General features: G+C 47.2%; 1 protein-coding gene across 2 annotated transcripts in view; it reads right to left on the reverse strand.

The window, feature by feature from the left end:
• The window catches only part of NUP155 (nucleoporin 155), a 711,261-nt gene that overhangs the window by 461,337 nt on the left and 225,106 nt on the right, over positions 1–24,818 (reverse strand). For both annotated transcript variants that reach the window (XM_085631101.1, XM_085631098.1), the window contains one exon: positions 434–537. In XM_085631101.1, coding sequence (XP_085487227.1) covers positions 434–537 — 104 coding nt within the window. The remainder of the gene's footprint in view (positions 1–433; positions 538–24,818) is intronic.

Here is a 24,818-nt window from a genome sequence, read left to right on the forward strand (position 1 = left end):
TTTCTGTCTTATTGAAGAGAGTAGATGGCAATATAGGACCAATAATTTAATTAGGAGACACAGCTGTAAACTATATGCTTGTTATTAGTCTGCCTTAAAAGCTGTTAAGTTCATTACAATGCACAGGCAATTGCATTTTCTTCTATCCTTAAGGGATGTTATACTTTCTGTAAGGCTGTAGCAAAGTGTAAGAGATGGAATCAGATTAGTTCTGCCAATTATACACGAAACAAATTGCATGAAATAGTTAACTGGAAATGTGAAAAAGGAAGCTTAAATTCCCCCATAATTTAAGATGTAATCTAATTCAAGTTTCCGAATATAATCTAGGAAAATACTGTAAACGAGAACGAGAACTCTTTTAGACTCTCTGCAAGTGCGTCTTATCCCCCTGTAGCTCAGATATTTTTAGCCTTATGTAACCTGTTCTTACTGTGATACTTCCTCTGGAGCTCTTGCTGTGCTTGCTGAGAACTTCCGACATCAGGGCGGATGAATCCCAGCAGTCTATGTTGCATGTTGGCAGGTGTACTGAAGCTGTTTTAAAAACAATAAAACATTAAGCAATATAAATAAAGTTATGCGGAGGATTCAAGAGAAGGCCAGCCCTAGCGCCATCTCTAAGCAAGGTCATAGAGGTTTTGGCCACTGTGCTGAAAAGACCCACATACTAAGACCGTGCTTCCAACGAGGGTCCTTAGACACACTAGCTGACGTCTTTATAGCATCTGTGTGTTTTTAGGCTTTAGAATAAGAAGCAAGACTTGGTAGAGTTCACTCTCCTCTTGTGGGCACTGCTCAAGTGCCAGCGCATCTCCCTGTTAAACCACTGATGCAGAGATGAAACTCAAGAAGAGGTTTGACATTAACTTCAAGCCCTTCAAGCTGCAACCTTCATCGGTGATAGGGTAGCACTGTTAGAAAGAATTTCACCTCACAGTATAAAGTGTAAGAGGAGTAGATTCAGATGCTTGCTGCTTTCTACCCTTCCCATAGTGCAACACAGTGACTCCACTAGTTGGTACTATAAAAATAACAGTGTCCAGGAATAAATTCATACTCGGCAGTCAATATGTCTCTTTTCTCTTAGTCGTCATTTCCAAGGTCTAAGTCTCCTACTGCATTCCCAAATTACCTCTGTGCCATGCGTAAACATTAAAAACTCAAAAATACATTGCAGGACTAATAAGATTCTTTGCCACAGTACCCTCACTAATTACACTGCCACGAACGCAGGCATGGGAGAAATAGAAGTAACTTAGAGGGTAAATGCAAAGACATTGCAAAAAGTCGTTGCAAAAAAAAAAAAAAGCCGAAAAGAAAGCTTACCATGTTAACAGTTGTCTGCTCTTGACACACGGTTACATATTTTTTATGCAGGATCGCAGAAAACCTTTAGTGCACATAAATATAAAATATCTACCTACTCTAAGAATGCCCAGGTGACACCCATATGGCATTTTTCAGTTAATTTGCTTCTTAGTTTCCCAAATCAACATATTCACTCAACATCACTACACCACGTCTGTAGGTCTCTACAAGACATCTATAACAGCTAACACAATAGAACGAGATTGCATATTGAAAAATGCCAAGCAGATTTTGTCTTGGGCACTATAAAACGAAGAAACACAGAATACACAGCAGAAATAAGCTTTAATAGTTTCAAGTCTAACATGGAACAACAATATTTTCTTTCCAGGTGTACAGCATTTACCTTCCCTGCTAATAGAATCTGTTCACTTGTACGTTTTATGTGCATGGTTCCCAGGTTTTCTTGCAGTAGAAGTCACAGCTGGGATTAGTACTTGTTAGTTTTAATTGGCAGATACAGTAAACTGAAGGTCTGGCTGGATGTCAGTAATCCAGAAGGGGGGGTGGTACTCCCACCTAATAAACACAATCTGGGTTACAAAGTACAGTGTTCCGCTCAACCTCCGGTAGCTATTGCACAAGCAGTAGGCAATCCCCCCCCAAAAATGCATGTCAAGTTAAAGCAATACCACAATTTAAAAAAATATATATTCGTTTATTGGCATTTTGGAAAAACAACGAACACAAAAAAAAGGCAGCATTTAGGTCACAATAATCGGCATATCTAAATCATAAAATACAATGCACAGTGCCATAAGTTAACCAGTTAGAGGGAGTAGTGTAGACAGTGTCGTATCGGACTGCTAATGAAAAATTATTCTAATGAGTCTTGCAGTTTTTTTTAGAATGTCCCAGATACAGCATGGTAGAGGTCCCTGGAGAAGTAATCAAAATCAACTGTGCTGTGACCGTTGCTCATTCGGACCTTCCAACCGGGAAGGCATTCCGTGGAGCAGTATGATCTGCTCTACTAAATTTAAAAAACTCCCTCCATTCCCTACCCCCCACCCCCCCTCCCTTCCCGGTGGTAGGTGGTAATCCATTGAGAAACCTTGTCATGGCAGCTAGGTAACCGTATCAAGCATTAAAATTGAAATAGGTGCATGTCTCTGAACGATGGGGGGCATACTGCTGAGGGTAGGCCCTTTAAAGGAAAGTGACTAAGGGCCCCCATTTAAATTCAAATCCCTTGTAATCATGCCGGAATATATCCGCCATCCGCTCTAAGCAGAGGATTTTCCATAGCCGTGAATGCCAGATAGAGAGGGAGGGAGCAGATTTCTTCTTCCAGGCAGCTGCGATAATTATCTTCGCCGCGCCTATGTACGTCTACATAATTGCTTTATCGGCTCTGGTCTGATGTTTGAGGGAAGGATCCCAAAGGCCCAAAAGGACACCCTCCATATTGGTCGGGATGGGGTAGACTAGTATGGTTTTAATTTGGGCCAGGATTTCTTCCCAGAAGGGACGGATGGCGGGACAGTCCCACCAAATATGTTGGAAATCCCCCAATAACCTGCAGCCCCTCCAACATCGGTCAGTCGTGTTCGGAAATATTTGTTTAAGTTTGGAGGGAACTAGGTACCAGTCCATCATTGTTTTGAGATGTGCTTCTCTGAGTTCTAAGGAGTGATTGAACTTAAATACATCGGACCATAGTGCCGTCCATTCTTTATCATGTATATCGCGCTGTATTATTTCCTCCCACATATACATATAACGTGGCTGGGCGGAATGCGAGTTGGACAGCAAGTAATTATAAAGGAAAGATATTAAGCCTCTCATGGAGCCCACTGTTCTAACTTATTTCTCAAACCCCGTTTTGTCACGCGTAGCTTGTTCCTGTACGTGGGGGGTGAGTGCCCAGTGTCGGAGTTGAAGGTAGTGAAAGTGTTCTTAAAATTTTAAGTGGTAATCCCTCCTGAGGCTGTCACAAGTGAGGATGTCGTGATTGTGGAATAGGTGATCGAGCATAAGGCAGCCGCCTTCTCTCCAAGCGTCAAATGGACCTTTATTGGAGAGCTGGCAGAAAGGCTGGATTAAAATGGATCGGGTGTATGAGGAGGGGAACTTAGTCCATCCCTAGCCCCTCGAGACCAAGTCCCATAATCTCAGTACAGTGCGTGTGAGGGTGCTAATGTAAGCATTCATGGGACGGTCCTTCCTGGGCTTCCAAATCAGGTCCCATATTGTCCTCCCTGCCACTCCCCTATCCATGTGAAGCCAATGTTTCCCTGATTCCCTTTTAAACCATTCTGTCACGATTTGCAGCTGGGTCGCTTTGTAATACAGTCCAATGTCTGGTAAGCCCACACCTCCTTTAGCTCTAGGGCGCCGCAGGATATTAAAAGAGAGGCGAGCCCAACCCCGTTGCCATATGAACTGTTTGAACAATGATTTAATTTTGGGGAGGAAAGTCGGATCCAAATCAATAGGCAGGGCTTAAAATAGATATAATAATTTGGGTAGGAGTGTCATCTTGATCGCATGTATGCGGCCAAACCATGATATGAACAGGGGCTTCACCGCTGAAGGTCTTTTTCAATTTGACAGAGGGTCGCAGGAAAGTTAGCTTTGTAAAGCCCCGCTACTCAGGGGGTTAGTTGAATTCCTAAATACTGGAGAGAATGGCTACTACCTCGAATTTGGCTAACTCCAGTTCTAGGGCTGGGAGGGATCTGGCCGGGTCTGCGAGTGAGAGGAGTACATTGTCCGCAAATATCAACATTTTGTGGTCTTCTCCTCCGAAGGGAAGACCCTGTATCTCCAGATTTTGTCTAATGGACATTGCGAAGGGTTCAATACTTAGCGCAAAGAGCAGGGGTGACAAATGACACCCCTGCCGTGTGCCTCTCGAAAGGGGGAAGGGAGTCGACAACACTCCGTTAACCTGTACTCGAGAGCGGGGGTGGGTGCAATTGGCCCGAAGCATGCGGATGAAGTTATCAGTAAAGCCAAAACACTAAAGCACTCGGAATAAAAATGCCCAATCCACTCGGTCAAAGGCCTTCTCTGCGTCGAGGCCGACCAAGACCGCCGGAATATCCCGTTAAGTAGCTTTCTTGATGAGATGGATTGTGCGCCGATGTTGTCATGGGTTTGCTGGCCATGGATAAAACCAGATTGGTCAGGTGGATTAGCTCAGGCATTAGGTCTTGCAACCGGTTCGCCAAGATGGTGGAGTAGAGTTTGACGTCAAGGTTGAGGAGCGCTATGGGGCGGTACGAGGTGCACAGTTGTGTGTTTTTACCAGGGTTAGGGATTACTGTAATGACTGCATTCGCCATCGAAGGGGACACCTTCCCTGTTTCTGCTATCTGATTGAAGAGGCTTGTGAGGTGGGGGATGAGGTCGGGGGCAAACGTTTTGTACAAGTGGGCTGTAAGGCCATCCGGCCCCGGAGCTTTATGTAATTTAAGAGCTGTGATGGCCTTACCCACCTCCTCCCTGGTTATTGGGGCCATGAGTTGGTCCTTTACGGCTTGAGAGATGCGGGGGAAATCGCTGGGTCTGTAAATAGTGATCTTGCAGAGATGAATCTTTGGTTTCCGCGGTGTATAGTGATTCGTAAAAAGAGTGGAAGAGGTCAGCCTTGTCCCCATCTCTGTGGAGCGGCTCCCCATTCTTTCCCTGGAGGCTTCCGATATATTCCCTTTCACGTTGCTCCCGAAGTTGCCTCGCCAGGTGACTGCCTATTTTGTTCCCCTGCGCAAAAGAGGTGTGTCGGAGCTTCAGGAGGGTGTATTCTGCCCTGTTGTTATAAATGGCCTTCAACTTACCGCGGAGGGCCATAAGTGGGCACAGTGTAACCCTGGAGGGGTAGTTTTCATGTGCTAGCTCGGCCTGTTCCAGTTCCTTCTCTAAGGCTTCTCTGTCTCGTGCTCGTTGTTTATTAAGGGTGGAATTAAGCTTGATACATTTCCCCCGCAAGAAAGCTTTAAAGGCATCCCAGTTAGTGCTCGGAGAAGTATCTTCGGGCTTGTTATTAGCAAAGAATTCCGTGATCGCTTCTCCAAGTTCAGTGCGGAGAACTCTGTCACGGATGAGGGAAACTGGGAAATACCACTTAGGGGACATGGTGGAGACCGTATTCCAGTGTAAACAAATTGCCAATGGACAGCGGTCGGAAAGGGCAAGGGGAAAGATCTTAGCTTCTTGAAGTGTGCCTATTAATCTTTGACTAATAAAAATGTAATCCAAGCGGGAATAGGTGTGGTGTACGTGGGAGAAAAATGTGTAAACTCTGGTCTGTGGGTGTTGGGTCCACCATGCGTACTGGAGACCTAAGGCCTTCATACTTTGCTGCAGGTTTGAGGTGAAAGAGCCCGTGCCTGCCCTATGTGGGTGTGTGCTATCAATGTCCGAGTGCCATGTGAGGTTAAAGTCACCCATCAGAATGATGATATGGCGTTCTGCAAAGCGGTCTATTTTATCCAATAGATGCGTGAGAAAGTTCACTTAGCCCGTATTAGGTACGTATGTGGTGACAAAGGTGCATAGTGTGCCCTTGAGGAAGCCCTTCACTAAAACCATCCTACCTTCCTTACCAGATTTGACGTCTAGAGGTTGAAATTTCGTTGAGCCGTGAAAGAGAAGCGCCACCCCCCGGTGTTTAGTGGGAGCCGATGATCTATAAATGAGGGGAAATTGTTTATGTTTGAGCCTCAGCTCGTCAGCCCTCTGAAGGTGGGTCTCTTGGAGAGCCACTATATCAAAATGGTGATCTGTGAGGTATTTCAATACTTTCTGCCGTTTTTGCGGTGAGTTAAGGCCCCTAACATTCCATGAAGCAATTGTAATTATCATCTTGGCAAAATGAATGTGTCCCCCCTCTCTTGTGGCTGCACCCCCCAACCCCCATACTCTGCTGAGGAGGTTTCCCTCCTTCCATCCAAGCCCGACTAGACATGAAGCTGTACGAGTTACCTACTACGTCTATTGGACCACCACCATGCCCCTGTAAAGAACAAAAAATACACATTTCCTAACAAAACCAACAAACAATTATGGTAGAAAAGGGTTCCCCGGTTTATCAATGCCAGTTCTCACCTCTCCAGGGTCGAGACCCAATATCCGCACTCCCTCTTCAAGCTCCGTAACGTGTTGCATCTTATTCTTGAATTCGAAGTTCAGCCCGAATGGGTACGTCCACCGGCACCGGATGTGCTCTTCGTGGAGTTTTGTGGTAATGGGGCGGAATTGTTGTCTCCTCATCAACGTGTCCTGGGCCAAGTCCTGGTAGATGGTACAACAAAACCCGTGGAAGGTGATGTCGCTTTTCTTTCGGGCTTCTTGAAGTATGGCTTCTTTTACCTTAAAGGAGTGGAACTTGCGAAAACATCACGCGGTCTGCGGCGGTCTCCCATGGGTAGGGCTCCAACTCGATGCACCCTCTCTAGTTTGATCTTGAGCTGCCGTGGGCTGAGGATTTCTGCAAAAAGGCCCTCCAGGATGGACTCTAGGTCGTGCCCTTCCGCCCCTTCCTCCAGGTCACGGATCCTTATTGTGAGAAGTTGGCCTGATGTATGATGTCACTAGTTCTAGTGTACACCTTATATCAGTCCAAATAACCCTTATGGTGATTGGTTGTAAAGTCAACCTTATAGACCAGCTATCCTAGTGGTAGCATGGACAAGTGCAGTCTTAGGCTAAACTCTGAATGGCATGTGAAGCCAGCTGTGATACCATATATAATCCCTTGAATACCAAATGAAAGGACACCACAACAGATATATATATATATAAAATAAAGTGTATTTATTCTAGTCAAACCCTCAGCACTCTTTATGAGATTAGAGGTAAGTACAACACAGTCTTATTCAAGCATACATAAGTCACACAGGTAAGTAATACAGTTAGGCCCTAGGGGCCACGCAAATCATATACTAAAGAAGTGGTATAAGGACCACTGTCACAGAAATAGGATAGGCCTAGGGAATCGCTGGGGCTACACTACACTAGCAACAGTTAGGAAGTGGGAGGCCCACGGGATTCAGGTGCAGAGTGGAAACACTCACGCGTAATGCGTAAAAGTCGATAGAATTACTAGCAGTTAGAAATTAACAGTTTAAGGACACTTCTGAAGCAGCTAGAGAGTAGAGACTCGGAAACTAGACCCTAGGATAGTCACTACCCTTGTGAGCACCGAAGTACCCAAGTTACCTAGCCCACGGGCTGCGGGTGCATAGGTGTGAACTTGCGTCGGGTTTCGTCTTGGACTTCTATGGATGCCTGAAGGAAAGTTGCTGACAGGCAGTCAGTGAAGAGTGTCTGGTGGATCCCAAGGCTGGGATCAAGAAGAGAGGATACCTGTAAGCTGAAGGGACAGAGTCAAGGTCACTAGCCAGTGACCACGTGGAACCAGGAAGGAACCAGGCGATGTCGTGAAGATTGCAGGTGAAAGGTGAAGCTTGTCGCTGCAGCCACGGGTACCAGGAGACGTCGAGGACGACCAGGACCAGGAGGCGAGCTGTCCCACGAAGGCTCTTGCTGTCGGCGGCGTCGAAGTCGAACTAGGACTCACCAAGCCTTGGCAAGCGGAACCCACGAAGAACGGAGGACTTGCTTCTGGTGCAGACCAGGAAGGTCTGGGGTGCTTCTCTTTTGCAAAGAAGCGGGAGCCAGTCTGGAGGAGCCAAACCAGCAGTGAAGATTTCAAGGTGTGTCGTCACAAAGGCCGCTAGCCAACGGGCAAGCAACCGGACAGACGCGGCAAGCAGGAAAATGCAGAAGGGCCCCACGCAGGATTCGTGGAGTGTGGGGGGGCTGATCTTCGGTGCAGATGGTGCTTGGGGTTGGGGCTTCTCAATCCCCGGTGCACAACTTCGAGGGTGCCTCAGAAGCTGCGCTGGAAGATACTCGCCACTTTTCCCAGGAAGCCGGTCCCACGTCTCTCGTCGCCTCCACGGATCTCAGCTCGGCTGTGGATGTGGATCAGGGTCGGAGAAGTCTGGAAGTCAAGGCTCTGGTCGGGCTCTGCAGTCGGTCCCTCGTAGAACTTCAGCAAAGCAAAGGGTCGTCTCTTGATGGTGCCTGTTTGCACAGGGTAGCCACTCCTTGGCCACAAGGGAGATTCTTCAGTCTTCTTCTTTCGTCGAATGTCCAGAGATTCTGTTCAAGTTGCAGGTTCAGGATAATCTAATCTCCTGGGGCCCAGCTACCACTCTTATACTAATCTGGGGCGCTGGGTTACGAGAGAGTGTGAGAGAGTGTGAGAGAGTGTGAGAGAGTGTGAGAGAGTGTGAGAGAGAGTGAGAGAGAGTGAGAGAGAGTGAGAGAGAGTGAGAGAGAGTGAGAGAGAGTGAGAGAGAGTGAGAGAGAGTGAGAGAGAGAGAGTGAGAGAGAGTGAGAGAGAGTGAGTGAGTGAGAGTGTGAGTGAGTGAGTGAGTGAGTGAGAGTGTGAGTGAGTGAGTGAGTGAGTGAGTGAGTGAGTGAGTGTGTGTGTGTGTGTGTGTGTGTCCGCCCCCCCCCCCCCGAGTGCGGAGAGGTCGCTCTTCTTTGATCCCATTATATCATTTACAGTAATGGTGGCCAGGTACAGAAGTGATCCATTTCTTTCTGGAAGCTATAAAACGTGAAAGCACCCACTACACTCCAGACCAAAACACATAGGTAAAAGACATTGTCATTTACAACACCAGACCTCTTGCATTACAAATTGTTGTTTGATTCTGGGAATGTTTACCCATTTTGGTGTGCTGGACCACAGGGACCAAGTAGGCACATACCATGTAAAGATTTTTTTAAATAAGGAGGGCCTAGCCTGGTGCAGGGCTTTATGGACCCAACATAAGGCCTTGAACTGGATTCATGCCATAATTAGAAGCTAGTGCAATTCCTGAAGGATTTGCAAAACTGAACCGAATTTGGGGATTTTCATCAGTATCCAGGCAGCAGTGTTTTGAAGTCTGCAGTTCATGTTTTAGACAAACTTGGGGCCTACATATAAGGTGTTGCAGTAGTTTAATTAGGAGGACACAACTAGGGCAATTAGAACTTTTTTTTCTTAGAGACATTGGGAGAAAGGAAAGAATTTGTTTTAATTTTCTCAGAGTGAGAAAACAGAAGATGTTACTTGATTGGTGAGGTCACTGAGCGCTAATTTAGAGTCAAAGATGATCCCAGGGTATCTAGCTTTCTGGACGGGCAGTGGAAGGGATCCAAAATTAGAGGGCCAGCACGTGGTATTCCAATAAGAGGTGTCATTGCCAAAGAGTGACACCTCCGTTATTTCTGCGATTAGTTTTAAACAGTTCTTCTGCATCCAGTCAGCGATATTGAATTGTTTGGCCACTTTCTTTGGTTCAGAGGAGACAGAAACCCCTATTTGTGTGTCGTCGGCGTTGGAAAATACTTAGAACCCATATGATCTAATAAGTTTGATCACAGGCATGGCATACACATAAAAAGCATTTGCAATGCAATAGGTCTCGCATTTGCGAGACTTTGAGCAACTGGTATTGTAAATGACAAATCTTTATCTATGTGTTGGTTTTGAAAACATATAAACACACTTGACGATTCGCCAAGCAGGGGCGAATTTGCAAACCTTTACCATTGATTGAACGATTTCAAAATGGGGTGTGACCTAACTTACGCCGAATCAGGGGCCCAGGCAGTTTCTGGCAGTACTGTGTGGCTCACAATAAGGCGGGCAGCTGGGCCGCGGCAAGCAGCGTCATCCAATTTGAAATATTTTAAACACACGCAGTCACATGAGATATGAGCTCTTCGCCGGGGAGACTGGGACCCGTGTCAGAACTTAGTAAGCAACGTGCAGTGCAACCAATTATCAATATTTTGTGTAGAGTGTAGACCCGGACCTGTGAAATAAGTGCCGGTGCTAAGCACCAGCACAAATTAAGCACTCAGGGACGGAGAGCTGACAAGCATTGGCAGCGAAGGGGCACAAGGGAGGCGTGTGAGGAAGAAAGGCTGATAAATGGTGACAGCATGGAAATGAATGAAGGAGAAAGTATGGTGGAGAGAGGAGTAAGTGGAGATACGGCAAAGGAGAATGAGGGGGAATGAAGAGGGAAGGCGTGAAGGAGGGTGGAACATTGCCCTTTTAGAAGAAACCCAATGAGGCAGGATTGAGAATGGATGAAGTACAGCGGGTGGGGCCTGGCGGGGGAATAATGATCACGGTGGGGTGTGGGGGGCAGCTCGAGCTTGGCAGGAAGCTGGAGCGGGGTGAAGCACGAACGGAGGTCCGAGGTAAAGGGAGTAAAGGAAAATGAGGCGGGAAATAACATTTTATGGAGGGAGGCAAAAGCCTATTAAGGAGGTAGCACATGGCAGAAAAGAGGATGCATAACACAGAAGAAGCATGGTAGGGGGTGGAGAGCATGTCAAAGGGTACGGAGGAGGGTGTCACAGACCGTAGACAGCTGTCTGTAAGTTACCCAAAATCTATAGAATTATTTGGTTGAAGGACGTATTCTTTTTAAATATTTAACCAAATAACTGCAGAGGAACTTTGGGTAAATATGAGAAAAACAAAGGAGGTAGCAAAGTACAGTGTGTGTGTGTGTGTGTGCCCTCAGATCCATCAACCCCCTTCCCGCCCTTGTTTGCCCCAGTGGTTTGCTAATCTGAACTAAATACGAAGGTGGCTGCGACTGGGAGAAGACAAAACATGTGACCATCAGTCCAGTTGGTTTTGTGAGCTAATCGCCCTGTCTAAGTGCTGTGGCAAAATATTACATCTGCAATGTCGATTTCCAGGTGAGACTCTTCTTTATTTATGTTTGCCGTTTTATAAAGCATTGTTGAACATCTTTCAGATACTTCAGAGCGCTGCATCTGTTTAAATGTCTGTACTGATAAAAAAATGTTATCCTGTTCTTCCTTATGCATCTAACATACACAAGTGGGCAACTCAAGTTCCTAATGCACGTAGTGTGTAAAACTGGGGTTCTAGCAATGTCAGTTTTCCCCCTTACTTGCTTTGTTGTTTTGTTTCAGTGTTTATTTATATATTTTGAAAGTGTGTGTCAAAACGTCATGAAAGTCTCTGGGGCCGGACGTACATGCAGACGACATACACAAATGGGTGCATACTGCGCACTTACTTTTTACGACCTGCCTCTCATTTTGCTGAACTAATTAATGTGCTGATAGGTTACATTTATAAAAGCCTATTCATTCAAAACAACCTGCATGAAGAATATTATTCAGGCGGATCACCATTTTCTTCCACCTGTGCTTTGATATACCCAGGGGACTGCGCTCACATCCTCAAACGGGAAACATTTTGTTAAACCATATCACGCCCATTAAAAGAACAGATACTGCTTTAAAAAAAATCCCAGGCGGGAGGACCCCCCTGGACACCTGTCTACTGTCCCCAGAGTCACCAGTTCTGGTCCTTCAGCGAGAAGCTTTCACCTGTGGGCAGCATTCCCATAGCAAATCGTATCGTCGTCTTGGGAGTCGGTGGCTGCTTAATGGTTTGTGACTACGCTGGAGCCATAGTTAATTGACACACGTCATTGCACATTTTAATTAGCAGGGGGTGCCCCTTTTCCAGCCCCTCCTAATTGTGATTCAGAATGAGTCATAGAAACCATGTTTTGAGTCGAAAACGCATTTTTTCCCCAACAGAATTTAGTAATTAGTGAAAAAACTCTTTTGCGGTCGCAAACTGTTATTTTGCAAATCGTAGGGTTAGGGGTTGCAAAACGCTTTGCACTTCGGCCCTTTTGACTAGAAACTATAGATTATATGGCAGGTTTTTTTTTGCAGAAGACAACATCGAAGGAGCTTAATAGGATCATGTTGAGTGGCCGTCGTTGCCCCTTTGCATCTCTTGCAGGCTGCCAGCGGCCTGTCTCTTTTTAAGACATTGCATGGATCAATCCGTGAAGGCGTCTGTCGTGTGATCCATCGCCCTGGGCTGCTTATCGCCTTCCAGGAACCATCAACAACACTCGTTATCCGGTCTGTGGGAACTTCTCCTACTCTCATTGCAGCCCCAGCCACATTCTCTTCTTAAAAAGAATGAGAAGGGGGTTAAATCCATCGTTGACTTCGCTTTGCTGACACTCTGGTTATTAACTGGGAGGTGGTGACTGCCAGTGAGGCGCTTCTCAGGTGTAGTGTAGAAGATCTCTCTAGGTAATAGGGTTCTTTTCCACAAACTGTCTAAGATCATCTTGCAAATGCTAGTTTGTAAGGATTTGACCCCAGATGCCTTTTTGCCTTTATTTCTTTTTAAACAAGGGGAGAAAGCAGAGATGAAAAGAACTGCAGTCAGATAAAGCAGTAGGCAATATAGACGTGGAAGAAAGAGGCATAAGGTTAAATTAAAACTAGGTAGTATTGGAATCTGGTACCCTAGAATTCATCAGCGCTAACAATGTCCTCCTGAGAAAAAAGATAGGATCCCTCAAATTATTGTATGCATTTATTTGTTTATTCACATGGCAATCACTTATTTAAGTAAACACAGAGGTCATCTCGGGTCTAAGAAGGTAGTGAACACAAAAGACCAAGGCAGGTGAATTGAATCCCCACAGGGATAATCCCGAAAGAGGACTGGAGCCCTCACTCACCAAGAGGTGACATGCTTCATCATCGGGTTCGTTCCTCCAGTGGAAAAACATAGTTCCAAACTATTTGGGTAAGTGCAGGACCCATACTTTTGGGGTTAGCATTTTTTATGTTTTATAAATATATTACCTGCATTACTAGAACTGTATATATGTAGTGACCCTTTCTGACCAGGGGAGTTGTTTTTTTATCTCCCTCAGATGGACCCAATAAATACTGAACACCTGGATCATCGGTGTAGTATTATTACTATTATTTTGTTCAATTTGAGCACACCACAGCAGTAGCTTTGTCTTTCACCCGGTCCTCAAGAAAGCCCAGATCCTTGTATAGATCCCAAGGGTTGAAACATGTCGACCTATTGCGAAGAGTAGTGTTGAATCTCCACTACTCAACCTTATGCACTTTTTTACTCCAGACAGTGAAACCTACACAGTAAAGCCTTTTTTGGTATTCACTAGCCAGTTTTAACTTCACCACTAGTTTACTCACCACTGATTCTCTAGCACTGCTCTCTTTTACCTCACTCACAGTATAAGGAACACTACTCCTTGTACATACAGCCTCATCCTCGCTGAACAAAATCCCTGGACTCCTCCCTCTTAGTGAGGGGGTTGTAGCCCCCTTTGGAACTAGGTTTCTGCACTGGAGGAACAAACCCGATGATGAAGCATGTCACCTCTTGGTGAGTGAGGGCTCCAGTCCTCTTTCGGGATTATCCCTGTGGGGATTCAATTCACCTGCCTTGGTCTTTTGTGTTCACTACCTTCTTAGACCCGAGATGACCTCTGTGTTTACTAAGTATATGGGGACACTTCATCTTGCTGGTCTATAAACTTTTTCCCTTTGACCCCCTTAATTCCTGGTGTTTATAATCACTTATTTAACACTGTACTTGGATACATTTTTATTTTAAGTCTATCGTCCTTCTTGCCCGTTGCTTTCTCTAGTGAAGCAGCAGTCCTTGCATTTGCTTTGAAATTCATTTACCAAGTACCGCCGTTTGGTCAGGTAGTAGCAAGCAGTACGCTCTGTACCTAGCAGCCTGTTAATGACGGTTCTCTCTCTAAACTGCGTGCTGCAACCGAAACCGGATCCCTGGCAACGCGCTATCCTCGAGGTAGAAGAAAGAGGTGGGAAGCCTAGTTTCGCAAGGCTCGAGATGCTTCGAAGATACTTCCTTGACACAGATGTGTAAATATTGTGTTCTTTGCACACATTGCGAGACTCCCACTTTGCACGGAGACCCGCCAGAACAGCCTTACACCAGTCCCTATCATTACTGAAGAGCGGGAAGCAGCGTGTGCATAATTACGGAAACTTCGGTGTCTTTTAAACTTCAAAGTTAGTAGGAGGCAAAATCGGGCCTGTACCCACACCTGTGTTACACTGACGGCCCCTGAAACAATAGGATGCGCTGGGTGCTGTATCCTTAGTTGATAGGAAAATAAGAGTCTACAGAGATTTCCAACCACAGTGGGGCACTGCAGTAAGTGGAATGCACCCACTGCAGACCAGGATATGTAGTCCAACTCCACGTTTTTGTTGCGTTTACAAGACTTTTGTCTTTTTCTGGCTCTGCGCCTCTCCTCCCTTGCTGTTTTTGCGGATCTGAAGGTCTTTTTTGTGTTCCTGTCCGTGATTAGACCTGGGCCCGCTCACTCTTGACCTGTGCGTTCCCCCATTACGCTGTCACCCTCAGAGAGGAATTCCACCGTCGGAGCCCTGCCTGCTGAAGCTGCAGGAAAGGGCGTTCGGCCCCGACAGGCTCCCTTTGAATGATGAATTCTGTGGGTTTGGAAACTTTTATTCTCTCAGAACGTTTTGATGCTGCGGCCAAGAAAAACTTGTGAAAGAAAGACCACTCAAAGGATTTGATGTTCTGCGCGTGTTTCCACGTCTGGTGCCGGATACCGTGCGGAGCCTGCACTGCACTTTAATAAAGAGAGGTGCAGGGTCGGACTGGGACAGACGATAGGCCCGGAAGGGCACCGAAATTAAAGTGGCCCCATTACACGGAATCAGATAGCTAAACAAGCTTTGAGAATTAATCACATGGAACTTCCTGAGAGAGTCCCATGATCGATTGGAAGGGAGGGGGGAGGGACAGCAGAGAGAGTGGGGTGGAGGAGCTGGGAAAAGACACGAGAGGGAAAACAAAACAAGCCTCGATCTCGTCTTTATGGGGCCATGTGTTTAAACACATGGCCCCATAAAGATAAGAAATCACTGAAGACAGAAGGAAAGCAGGCTAGCCAGTCCAAGTGGGACAGCACAAAAAGCCAAAGGGAGACAACATACATCGCTCATTTCCAATGGCTGGCCACCGTTTAGCATAAACGGTGACACCAGCAAATGGGAATTAGGGGCGGGGTGTGACAAGTTGGCCTGATATATGATGTCACTAATTCTAGTGTACACCTTGTATCAGTCCAAACAACCCTTATGGTGATTGGTTGTAAAGTCAACCTTATAGACCAGCTATCCTAGTGGTAGCATGGACAAGAGCAGTCTTAGGCTAAACTCTGAATGGCATGTGAAGCCAGCTGTTATACCATATGTAATCCCTTGAATACCAAATGAAAGGACACCACAACAGATATATATAAAAATAGAATGTATTTATTCTAGTCAAACCCTCAGCACTCTTTATGAGATTCGAGGTAAGTACAACACAGTCTTATTTAAGCATATATTAAGACACACAGGTAAGTAATACAGTTAGGCCCTAGGGGCCACGCAAGCCATATACTAAGTAAGTGGTATAAGGACCACTGTCACGAACACAGGATAGGCCTAGGCCTAGGGAATCGCTGGGGCTACACTACACTACCAACAGTTAGGAAGTGGGAGGCCCACGGGATTCAGGTGCAGAGTGGAAACACTCACGCGTAATGCGTAAAAGTCGATAGAATCACTAGCAGTTAGAAATAAGCAGTTTTAGGACACTTCTGGTATAGCTAGAAAGTCAAGACTCGGAAACTAGACCCTAGGATAGTCAATACCCTTGTGAGCACCGAAGTACCCAAGTTACCTAGCCCACGGGCTGCGGGTGCATAGGTGTGAACTGGTGTCTGGTTTCGTCGTGGACTTCTATGGATGCCTGAAGGAAAGTTGCTGACAGGCAGGCAGTGAAGAGAGTCCGGTGGATCCCAAGGTGGGGATCTAGAAGGAAGGAACCTGCAAGCAGAAGGGACAGAGTCTAGGTCACCAGCCAGGAGCCGGGAAGGAACCAGGAAGGAACCAGGCAATGTCGTGAAGATGCAGGTGAAGAGGTGAAGCTTGTCGCAGCAGCCACGGGTACCAGGAGACGTCGAGGACGACCAGGACCAGGAGGTGAGCTGTCCCACGAAGGCTCTTGCTGTCGGCGGCGTCGAAGTCGAGTCAGGACCCAACAAGCCTTGGCAAGCGGAACCCACGCGCTTCTGGTGCAGACCAGGAAGGTCTGGGGTGCTTTTCTTTCACAGAGGAGCGGGTGCCAGTCTGGAGGAGCCGGACCAGCAAGTTGAAAGTAAAGGTTCGTCGTCGCAGAGGTTACTAGCCAACGGGCCAGCAACCGGACAACACATCGAGCAACACAGGTGCAGAAGGGCCCCACGCAGAACACGTGAAGTGTGGGGAGCTGATCTTCTTTGCAGATGGTGCTTGGGAGTGGGGCTTCTCAATTCCCCAAGCACAGCCTCGAGGATGCCTCAGAAGTCGCGCTAGTCAGTTACTAGCCACTTTTCCCAAGTCGCCGGTCCCACGTCCCTCGTCGCCTCCACGGGTCTCAGCTTCGCTGGAGATGTGGATCTGGTTCAGAGGTGTCTGGAAGTCTCGGCGCTGGTCAGTCTCTGCAGTCGTCCCTCGTAGGATTCAGTCGCAAAGCAAGCAGCGGTCGCTGGATGGTGCCTGGTTGCCCAGGGTGGTCACTCCTTGGCCACAAGGGAGATTTCTTCAGTCTTCTTCCTGAGGTCGAATGTCGAAGGTCCAGCGTTTCTGTTCAAGTTGCAGATTCAGGTTAATCTAATTTAGAAGGGCCCAACTAGCTACTAATATACTGGGCTAGTGGGCTGGGCTACCTGCAAGGTCCCTCCTATGGGTGGGACCAGGAAGGGGAGTGGCTACACCCCCTTTCCTTTGTCCAGTTTCGCGCCAGAGCTGGGGCTGGAGTGCCCCAGCACCGGTTTGAACTGGACTATGCATGGGACACCTTGTGTGCCCCAGGCAGTGTCTCGTTCCTTTCAGCCCTCCCTGCCCCAATACACTAAAGTCTGTCTGGGGAGGTGCTAGCACCTCCCCAAGCAGGAAACCTATTGTCCAGGCCTCCCTGGCTGGGAGGGCTCCCAGCAGCAGGAGGTCAGACTCGTGTCTGTGGCAGCAGCATCCATTTTGTGATGCTGAGGCTTTGGTGAGAGTTAAACAGCATAGTAGGATTTTAACATGTCTCTCCCTCTAGAAGGGAGGAATAATATCCTCATCACCAGAAATGGTATGGGGGTATCATTCCAAAGTGTTAGACACCTTACACGACATGTTTTGATAAAGCCAAACCATAGTTACCATAACCGTTTAAGATTATAAGGTACTTTAAGAGTATATGGTAGGCTATATCATAGAACAGCTATAAGGACATGGTTCCAAAAGCTGCAGACAGGCTCAGCTCGTGCTAGAGCACCATCTCACATGTTAACAAGCACTCTGCCTCCAGGATTGTTAAGGCCTGCCATAGGAGTGGCTGATAGGTACACATGTGTCTATATATAAGGTAGGTATGGGAATACTACACCTAAACAAGGGGTGATTACACAACCTTGCCCCAGCTGAGTGATCAGCCAGTTGTGTCATAATAGATGCCAGACCTGGGGTGGCATAATACATGCTGCAGCCCCTGGGAGGCCTAGGGTACACCTATGCCCTGGGTACCTAGGGTACACTGTACAGGGTCCAATAAGGTGATCCTTACCAATTGGGTATGTACCTAGGGTACATGGAGTCCATTTTAAAGAGAGAGCAGACAGCCTGAGACCCTGAATGGCAGGATCTCAAGGCCAATTAAGTAAAAAAAAACAGCTAGACACTAGACAAAAAGTTGGGGGTAACCATAGTCAGATATTCACCTTCCTACACGGGGCTTAAAGCCCTCGTCTGAAAATCCTCTCCTACAAAATCTCTTGCGAGGCGGAGCAGGCTTCTGCCCTGCAACGCCACGCGAGACCTAAAAAAGGTTAGGGCTCAAAGGAGCTCTGAGAAAACCCACAAGGAAGGAAACAAGCATTTGAAATGCAATCGGTCTCGCCTTTGGGACCTTATACGTATTTAGTGATTAAACACATTTAGGGTAGGGGCATGAAATGGAGAGTCCGGCTGTGTTGAAGAAAAAGCTAACACAGTTTGGGGTAGACTTTAAGGACAGTGTTTGGGGCAGTGTGACAGAAGCAGAGGAGAGAGTTCTGCAAAAGGACGGAAAGTGGGGGACAATGGGATAGCATAGATAGAGACCAACAGAATTTGGAGGATAGCAGTCAGTTTAAAACAGATAAACACAGAGTTAGGCGTGAAGTAGAGGAGAAACTAAAAGAAAGAGAGGGACAGAGTTTTGGGTGGGAGAATAGACGGGGAGCATGCATGTGAGGGAGAAAGAGTTTAAAGAACAGAGACAACCATAGTTTTGTCGTGGACGGAAGGACGTGGGGTTTAAAGGGACTGAGCATGAGACAGAGAAAGTGAGTTTGAGGGGCAAACAGTGAGTTTCAGTTGTGTCAAATACCATAGAATAAGAAATACGTCTGCAGTAGTCGAAATAACTGGGAGCAGGCCTCTGGCTTTATAGCGCACGAGTAGACTCTCCCTGTTCCACCAGCTTCAGGCATCAAACGATAATACAGTGGAACCAGGCTCCCCCTTCACCTTCCATAACTGACTGGTTGTATCGCCTCTCACAGGAGCACTCAGTCTTTCGTGCCAGCTAACCCATGCCCCTATCCTCCTCTGTTGACCTGAACTTTCGCCATCGGATTACAAACATAAACGCCACTTGTGCCACTCCAATGAAATAAGCTATGTATAGCATTACAACATGAACTGGATCGCTTGAGGCCTCTCCAAGCTAGTGCCTAGTGATCTACTTGTTCTTAGTAATTTTAACGTGTATGAATAGAGGTCAATGGGAAATGTAACACACAATCAGGGGGTGCCAGCGTTATTTATTAGGCAGACCCCCTTCGGGGCTTCAGGCAATGGCCGTGGGCCAGAACTCCACTCTCATCAAGCATTTGTAATTTCTTTCTTTGCCAATGAAGGCCATCTAGTGGATATTTGTAAGGATGCTGAGCAATCGAAAGTATTGTTTGCTTTAGTGTACACATGACACCATCTTATATTATAGTGTATTTTCGAAACAGTTTCACAGTAGGCAACCTATCTATATATGACTGAATCTCCTGTCAGCGTCTAAGAAGGCACAGTCTGGGACCAAGATGTACCTCTTCCTGGTTCGCTAGGAGTCGAAATTATCTGACGCTAACAAAATTATTTGCATTGGGTTGAAGCAGTGGCCATCTCATTGGGATCTGAATAAAACACTGTACTAAATCGCTGTCTGTCACTGCTGAGTTTTTTCTTTGTTTTTTTCTTAAGTGAGCGTAATCCACCCCTGCCACCTCGTCTCTCCTGTGCTGCTCCTACGAATAAGCACCTAAAAGAACAAGCATCTGCATACAAATAGAACATGGTGACCAGTACGGGGATGTTTGCTCTCCCCCACGCCCCAGTGACACACTCAGGAGTGACACCCTCAGTAATGACACCCAGTAGTGATACATCCAGTAGTGATATCAGGAGAGACACACAGGACTGACAAATTTAAGAGTGACACGCCCAGGAGTGAAACACTCTGGAGTGTAAGTAAAGGGGCCCCTGTCCCTGCAGGCTGGACTCATTAAGATGTGGCCTAACGGTTAGAGCGTACAACCTCAAAGCTGGGTAACTAGGTTCGAGTCTCTGCGGCTCAACCTCTTGTGATTCTGGGCAAATCACTTCATCTCCCCACGCCTAACAAAACATGGATGTGCCCATCTGGAACAGCTGGTGCTCGTGTAAAGTGCCATGATACCTCCGGGTCGAGTTCGAGCTATATAAAACTGCAAGACAAAAAACACGGCTCTGTGTATCTTACACGCCCTCACACATGCACTCACTGTCACATGCCTTAGAGGCACGCTCGTGGGGGATGCACTCTCTTCCCTCCATAAGTGCCTCTCTTTCCCAGAAGATTCACGCACTTCCTGCTGGTTGGCGAAGAGTGAGACACAAGCTCTCACGTGACAAGGTTGGGGTATAGCGCCCACCAAGTGCCTCTCGGGTTTAAAACAAGCATCGGCATACAAACAGAACATGGTGACCAGTACGGGGTTGTTTGCTCTCCCCCACGCCCCAGTGACACACTCAGGAGTGACACCCTCAGTAATGACACACCCAGGAGTGATACATCCAGGAGTGATAACCTCAGGAGAGACACACAGGACTGACAAACTTAAGAGTGACACGACGGGGAGTGACACACTCTGGAGTGAAAGTACATGGGCCCCTGTCCCTGCAGGCTGGACTCAATAACTGTTAGAGCGAATGACCTCAAAGCTGGGTTACCAGGTTCGAGTCTCTGCGGCTCAACCTCTTGTGATTCTGGGCAAATCACTTCATCTCCCCACAACAAAACATGGATGTGCCCGTCTGCAACAGCTGGTGCTCGTGTATAGCGCCATGATACCTCCGGGTTGAGTTCGAGCTATATAAAACTGCAAGACAAAAAACACGGCTCTGCGGATCTTACGGAAATTGCTTGTACGGACTCCACGCAAGGAAGCTAGAGAGGTTTAGGAACGACTGCTTTGGCACAAAATGCCATGAAGGTGCTTGTGTGTGGCGTAGAAGGACTCCCTGCAGATAAATCACGGATTACAGTGACATAGCACGTGACAGTAAGAAAATAACAAGCGCCCGCCATGACGTTTTCGTTGCCTTTTTCTGCTGTCCCACTTGGACGGCCTCGCCTGCTAAAAGGTTTCTTGTCTTTATGGGGCCATGTGTTTGGCCCCATAAAGAAGATAAGAAACCTTTTACGCCAGCAGGAAGTCAGACGAGCCAGTCCAACTGGGACGGCTCTAAAAGAGAAAAGTGTACGTCACTGGAAGCTCTTTTCCAATGGCTGGCCACTCTTTAGCATAAACGGTGATGCCAGCCAATGGAAAAGAGGGGCGGGGCTTAAACCCCGCTAGTGAAAGCTAGTCTGCGCAGCCTACGCTAGCCGAGACCTAAAAAGGGGCAGAGGTCAAATCTTCCAGAGCAACCACTTGCTCCCTGTTGGCCAGAAAGGAGCGGATCAATTTTAGAGTTGTACCCTTAATACTGATGTTTTCAAAACCGTTAACCAAAGTAGAATGGTAAACTGTGTCGAAGGCGGCCAAGAGATCAAGCAAGATCAAGGCCGCCTTGCCACCTCCATCTACAACAGCTATGATTTTCTCTGCAGCCGCTACTAGAGCGGACTTTGCGAGATGTTTGGGTTTGAACCCCTGCTGTGACAGATTGGTAGATTGGTGGTTCCAAGAAAAGTCATTATCTCTTGGTTCATGCCCTTTAAGAGGATCATGGTAGGAAGAGGGAGGCGCGAGATTGGCCTGTAATTCTTTACCTCAAAAGGATCAACTGAAGGTTTCTTTAAAAGGGGCAAGATGGATGCCTTTTTCATGTACCTAGAATACAAACAGTGGTAGCACTGTGGCTGTCGCGGAATTATCCCATAGGCCTTCCGGAGGTTGTTATGTAGGCAGTCTATAGCAGCTCTTTACACAAAAGACAATCCATCTAGAGGTGGCTCACTTCTGCACAGCTCTTGCCATCTTGTTCCAGAGAAACCCAAATGTAAAAAACTCTTAACACTGAGCCTTCTCTTCTGTAGCATATAGACTAAGCTAGGGCTCCATGTTTCGCTGGAAGACACTCTGTGCCAGCTCTGAGCGCAGCCACCATTTGTTATCCACTAGACAAAACCGTCTAGGCTCACAGCCCTGTCATTTGAAGATCCTGCCAGGCGTTGTAAGACTAGGGAGATGCCCTAACAACTTAACCAGTTCCAGTGACGCAGAGTCTCCTCACGCAGGATCGAAGACCCACTCTGCTCTGCTTGTTGTAGTACCACATGGTAGTGTTGTTCTCTGTGAGAACCTGCACTCGTTATCCCTTGATGGATAGAAGGTAGGCTTTCAATGCAAAGTTAATTGCCCGCAACTCCAACAAGTTGATGTGAAGGCGGGTTTCCACAGGAGATAAGAGACCTCTGCACATCTCGCAGATGACCTCCCAAACCCAGTAGGGATGCATCCGTTAAAACTGTTCGCTCTGGGTGTGTGTAGGGAGCTGGGGTCTGCCGCCGGTACAACTGTAGTCTAGCAACCACAGCCTGCAGACCTGTTGCAGTCTCCTCCAACACCTGGAAGGAATCTAAAAGTTCCCCTTGTTCTGAACGCACTGAGACGTCAGATCCTTTGACTGAAAGTGTGCTGGGCTCCTGCTAACTCGGCTCCAGCAGCAGTGTTCTTTCCCTAAACTGCACCTTTGTTCCACAATTGGCACCACTTTGGGCTCCATGTAAGTCACAAGTAAATGTTAACCCTGGAACCTAAGACACTGGTACTAAAGAGGGTCCCTAAGGGCTGCAACATGAACTGTGCCACCCCTACAGGCATCAACAAGCATAGTACAGTACACCGCCTTGCAGCTCACCGGGCCACCCGACGCCGCAGATGATCAAAAAGAGGTACCGGTGCTCTGGAGGGTAAGACATGTCTCCTGACCGAGTGTTAAGACACCAGGACCCATTGGAGCCATGCAGCACCAATACCTAGGGTACCAGATGCCCTGCACCAAACACCAGCAGCACCAAACACCAACGGTGAAAATCCATCACAGAATCCCACTGCACCACGACCAAGCAGCTGTCGAGAGATATCAGCATCACTGAGACCCACTACGTGAGTGACCCAGTTGTCCTGATTTTGCCCCTGCCAGCTGGTTGTCCCTAGCCGCGAGGACCAACTTTGCGCACTAGGCCCAACCAACCCAACCATTCTGCACCTGAGCCACCTGGCCTGTAAAGAACCAGCTGTGCCTCCTTGCTCAAATACCCCTTGCGACCCAAGCCCACGTTTGGGAGGTCACGGACGTGTCCCCAAGTCCCCCCATGCAGCCTGTTTCTAGGTGGCACCCTTCTCTGTAACACACACAGCTACCAACCTACCGACCAACCTTACCAACACCCTGCTCCTGCTAAACCAGTTCCCGGCAAACTGATGGTAGTACTTTGGACCTTTGCCCTCTGCACTACGAAACCCAGCAGGTGTTGAACCCCTGAGCTGGTGTGAGTCTCCAAGACTAATTGGCGGTTGACAAGAGAGCAAGATCCTGGCTATGCACCAGGGGTCTAAAGTTTGTTTGCTAATGCCTTATTAAAACAGATGAGTGATACCGAGGAGGCCTATTAGGCTGCAGAACCTCCATGAATATCTGTTTTTTACGTCCACTGAGGGAAGGTCAAGCAAATCTGCTGCCCTTCTTATAACCATTGCAAAGCGGCAGATTCCTCTATAGAGGGGTCAGGTGAAGAGGTGAAGCCAGTGTCAGGCGAGGTATGAAGTTCACTGGGCTCTTAGAGGTCTAGAAATAGGTTCATGTAGTCATATAGTCGTGATGCATCATTGCCGTCATCATCTTACGGCTCTGGATCTGAGAATTTGTAGTGCAATGGAAGCATATCAGAAACAGAATAGGGTTGACAAGTTGATGAAGTAGCCACAACGTCGAACAAGGTGGTGGTGGATTTGCGTCCATGTCCAAGACTATGCGGCCTTCCTCCAGTGACCAAGCAGTGGCACCAGAGTAGGGACAGACCCCGGAACAGGGTTGAGAAGTGCAGTCGGCATAGGGGACTGATCTGCCACCAGTGTGATCCAGAAGGGTACCAGAGATCTGCTACATAGCCGACTTTAATCTGTTATGGCCTCGCCAATGGCCCAGGGAACACAAACTGGATTAAGATTTTTACGTGAATTGGTTACAATTGGGAGACCGAGACATAATAGTGCCCAGATGTCCAGGCAACTACTCCTGATGAGTGGCAAGAAGATGAGGAGCCATGTTTTACCTTTTCCAGGGCGGAACAGAACCGATTCGCAGTTGCACAATGCCTCCTACCGGCACTCGAGGGGATTGCAGAGTCAAAAACTCTGGATACAGTCTGACACATGGGGGTATTTACAAGATACGGAATCTGCAGTTAGAAGTCTCCATCAGAAAGACCAACCCCTAAAGAATCCCTAAAATGCTATTTCATGGCACTAAATCCTTCAGAAGCAGCCATAACAGAGCCCTAGCACTGGATACCACAAGCTGCAGTAGTGACTCCCATGGGGAATAGAATGGGCTTAAAGGAGGCACTAAACAAAGAAGGGTGAGAAACAACAGGAAGAACACAAAAAGCTAGAAAGTCATAACTGTTGAAAGAAACTTTAATCTTGCGTAATACCTCACACTGTGGTAACACACCACCAAATATAGACTATATAGAGATCAGTCACCACAGATCAAACCACAAACAAAGCAGGCATAAAATGAGGGAGCAGTGGGACTTGGAAGACATAGACACTCAGACACTTTCTCCTGCCTGCCCTGCCTCAGACAGATTCAAACCACCTACTTCCCCAGATATGTTAATAAACCTGAAACAGTGTGCATCATCCTAGCAGACCAGCCAGACAGAAATAACGGCGAGGGCAGAAAAATATACACGTGAAGATCACAGAAAAGACGGTGCATAAAACATGGACTTGAAGACAGCCTGGAAATTTAAGCGACCA

Source organism: Triturus cristatus, chromosome 2_1 (assembly GCF_964204655.1).
Source record: "Triturus cristatus chromosome 2_1, aTriCri1.1, whole genome shotgun sequence".
In the NCBI taxonomy this organism is placed as follows: domain Eukaryota; kingdom Metazoa; phylum Chordata; class Amphibia; order Caudata; family Salamandridae; genus Triturus; species Triturus cristatus.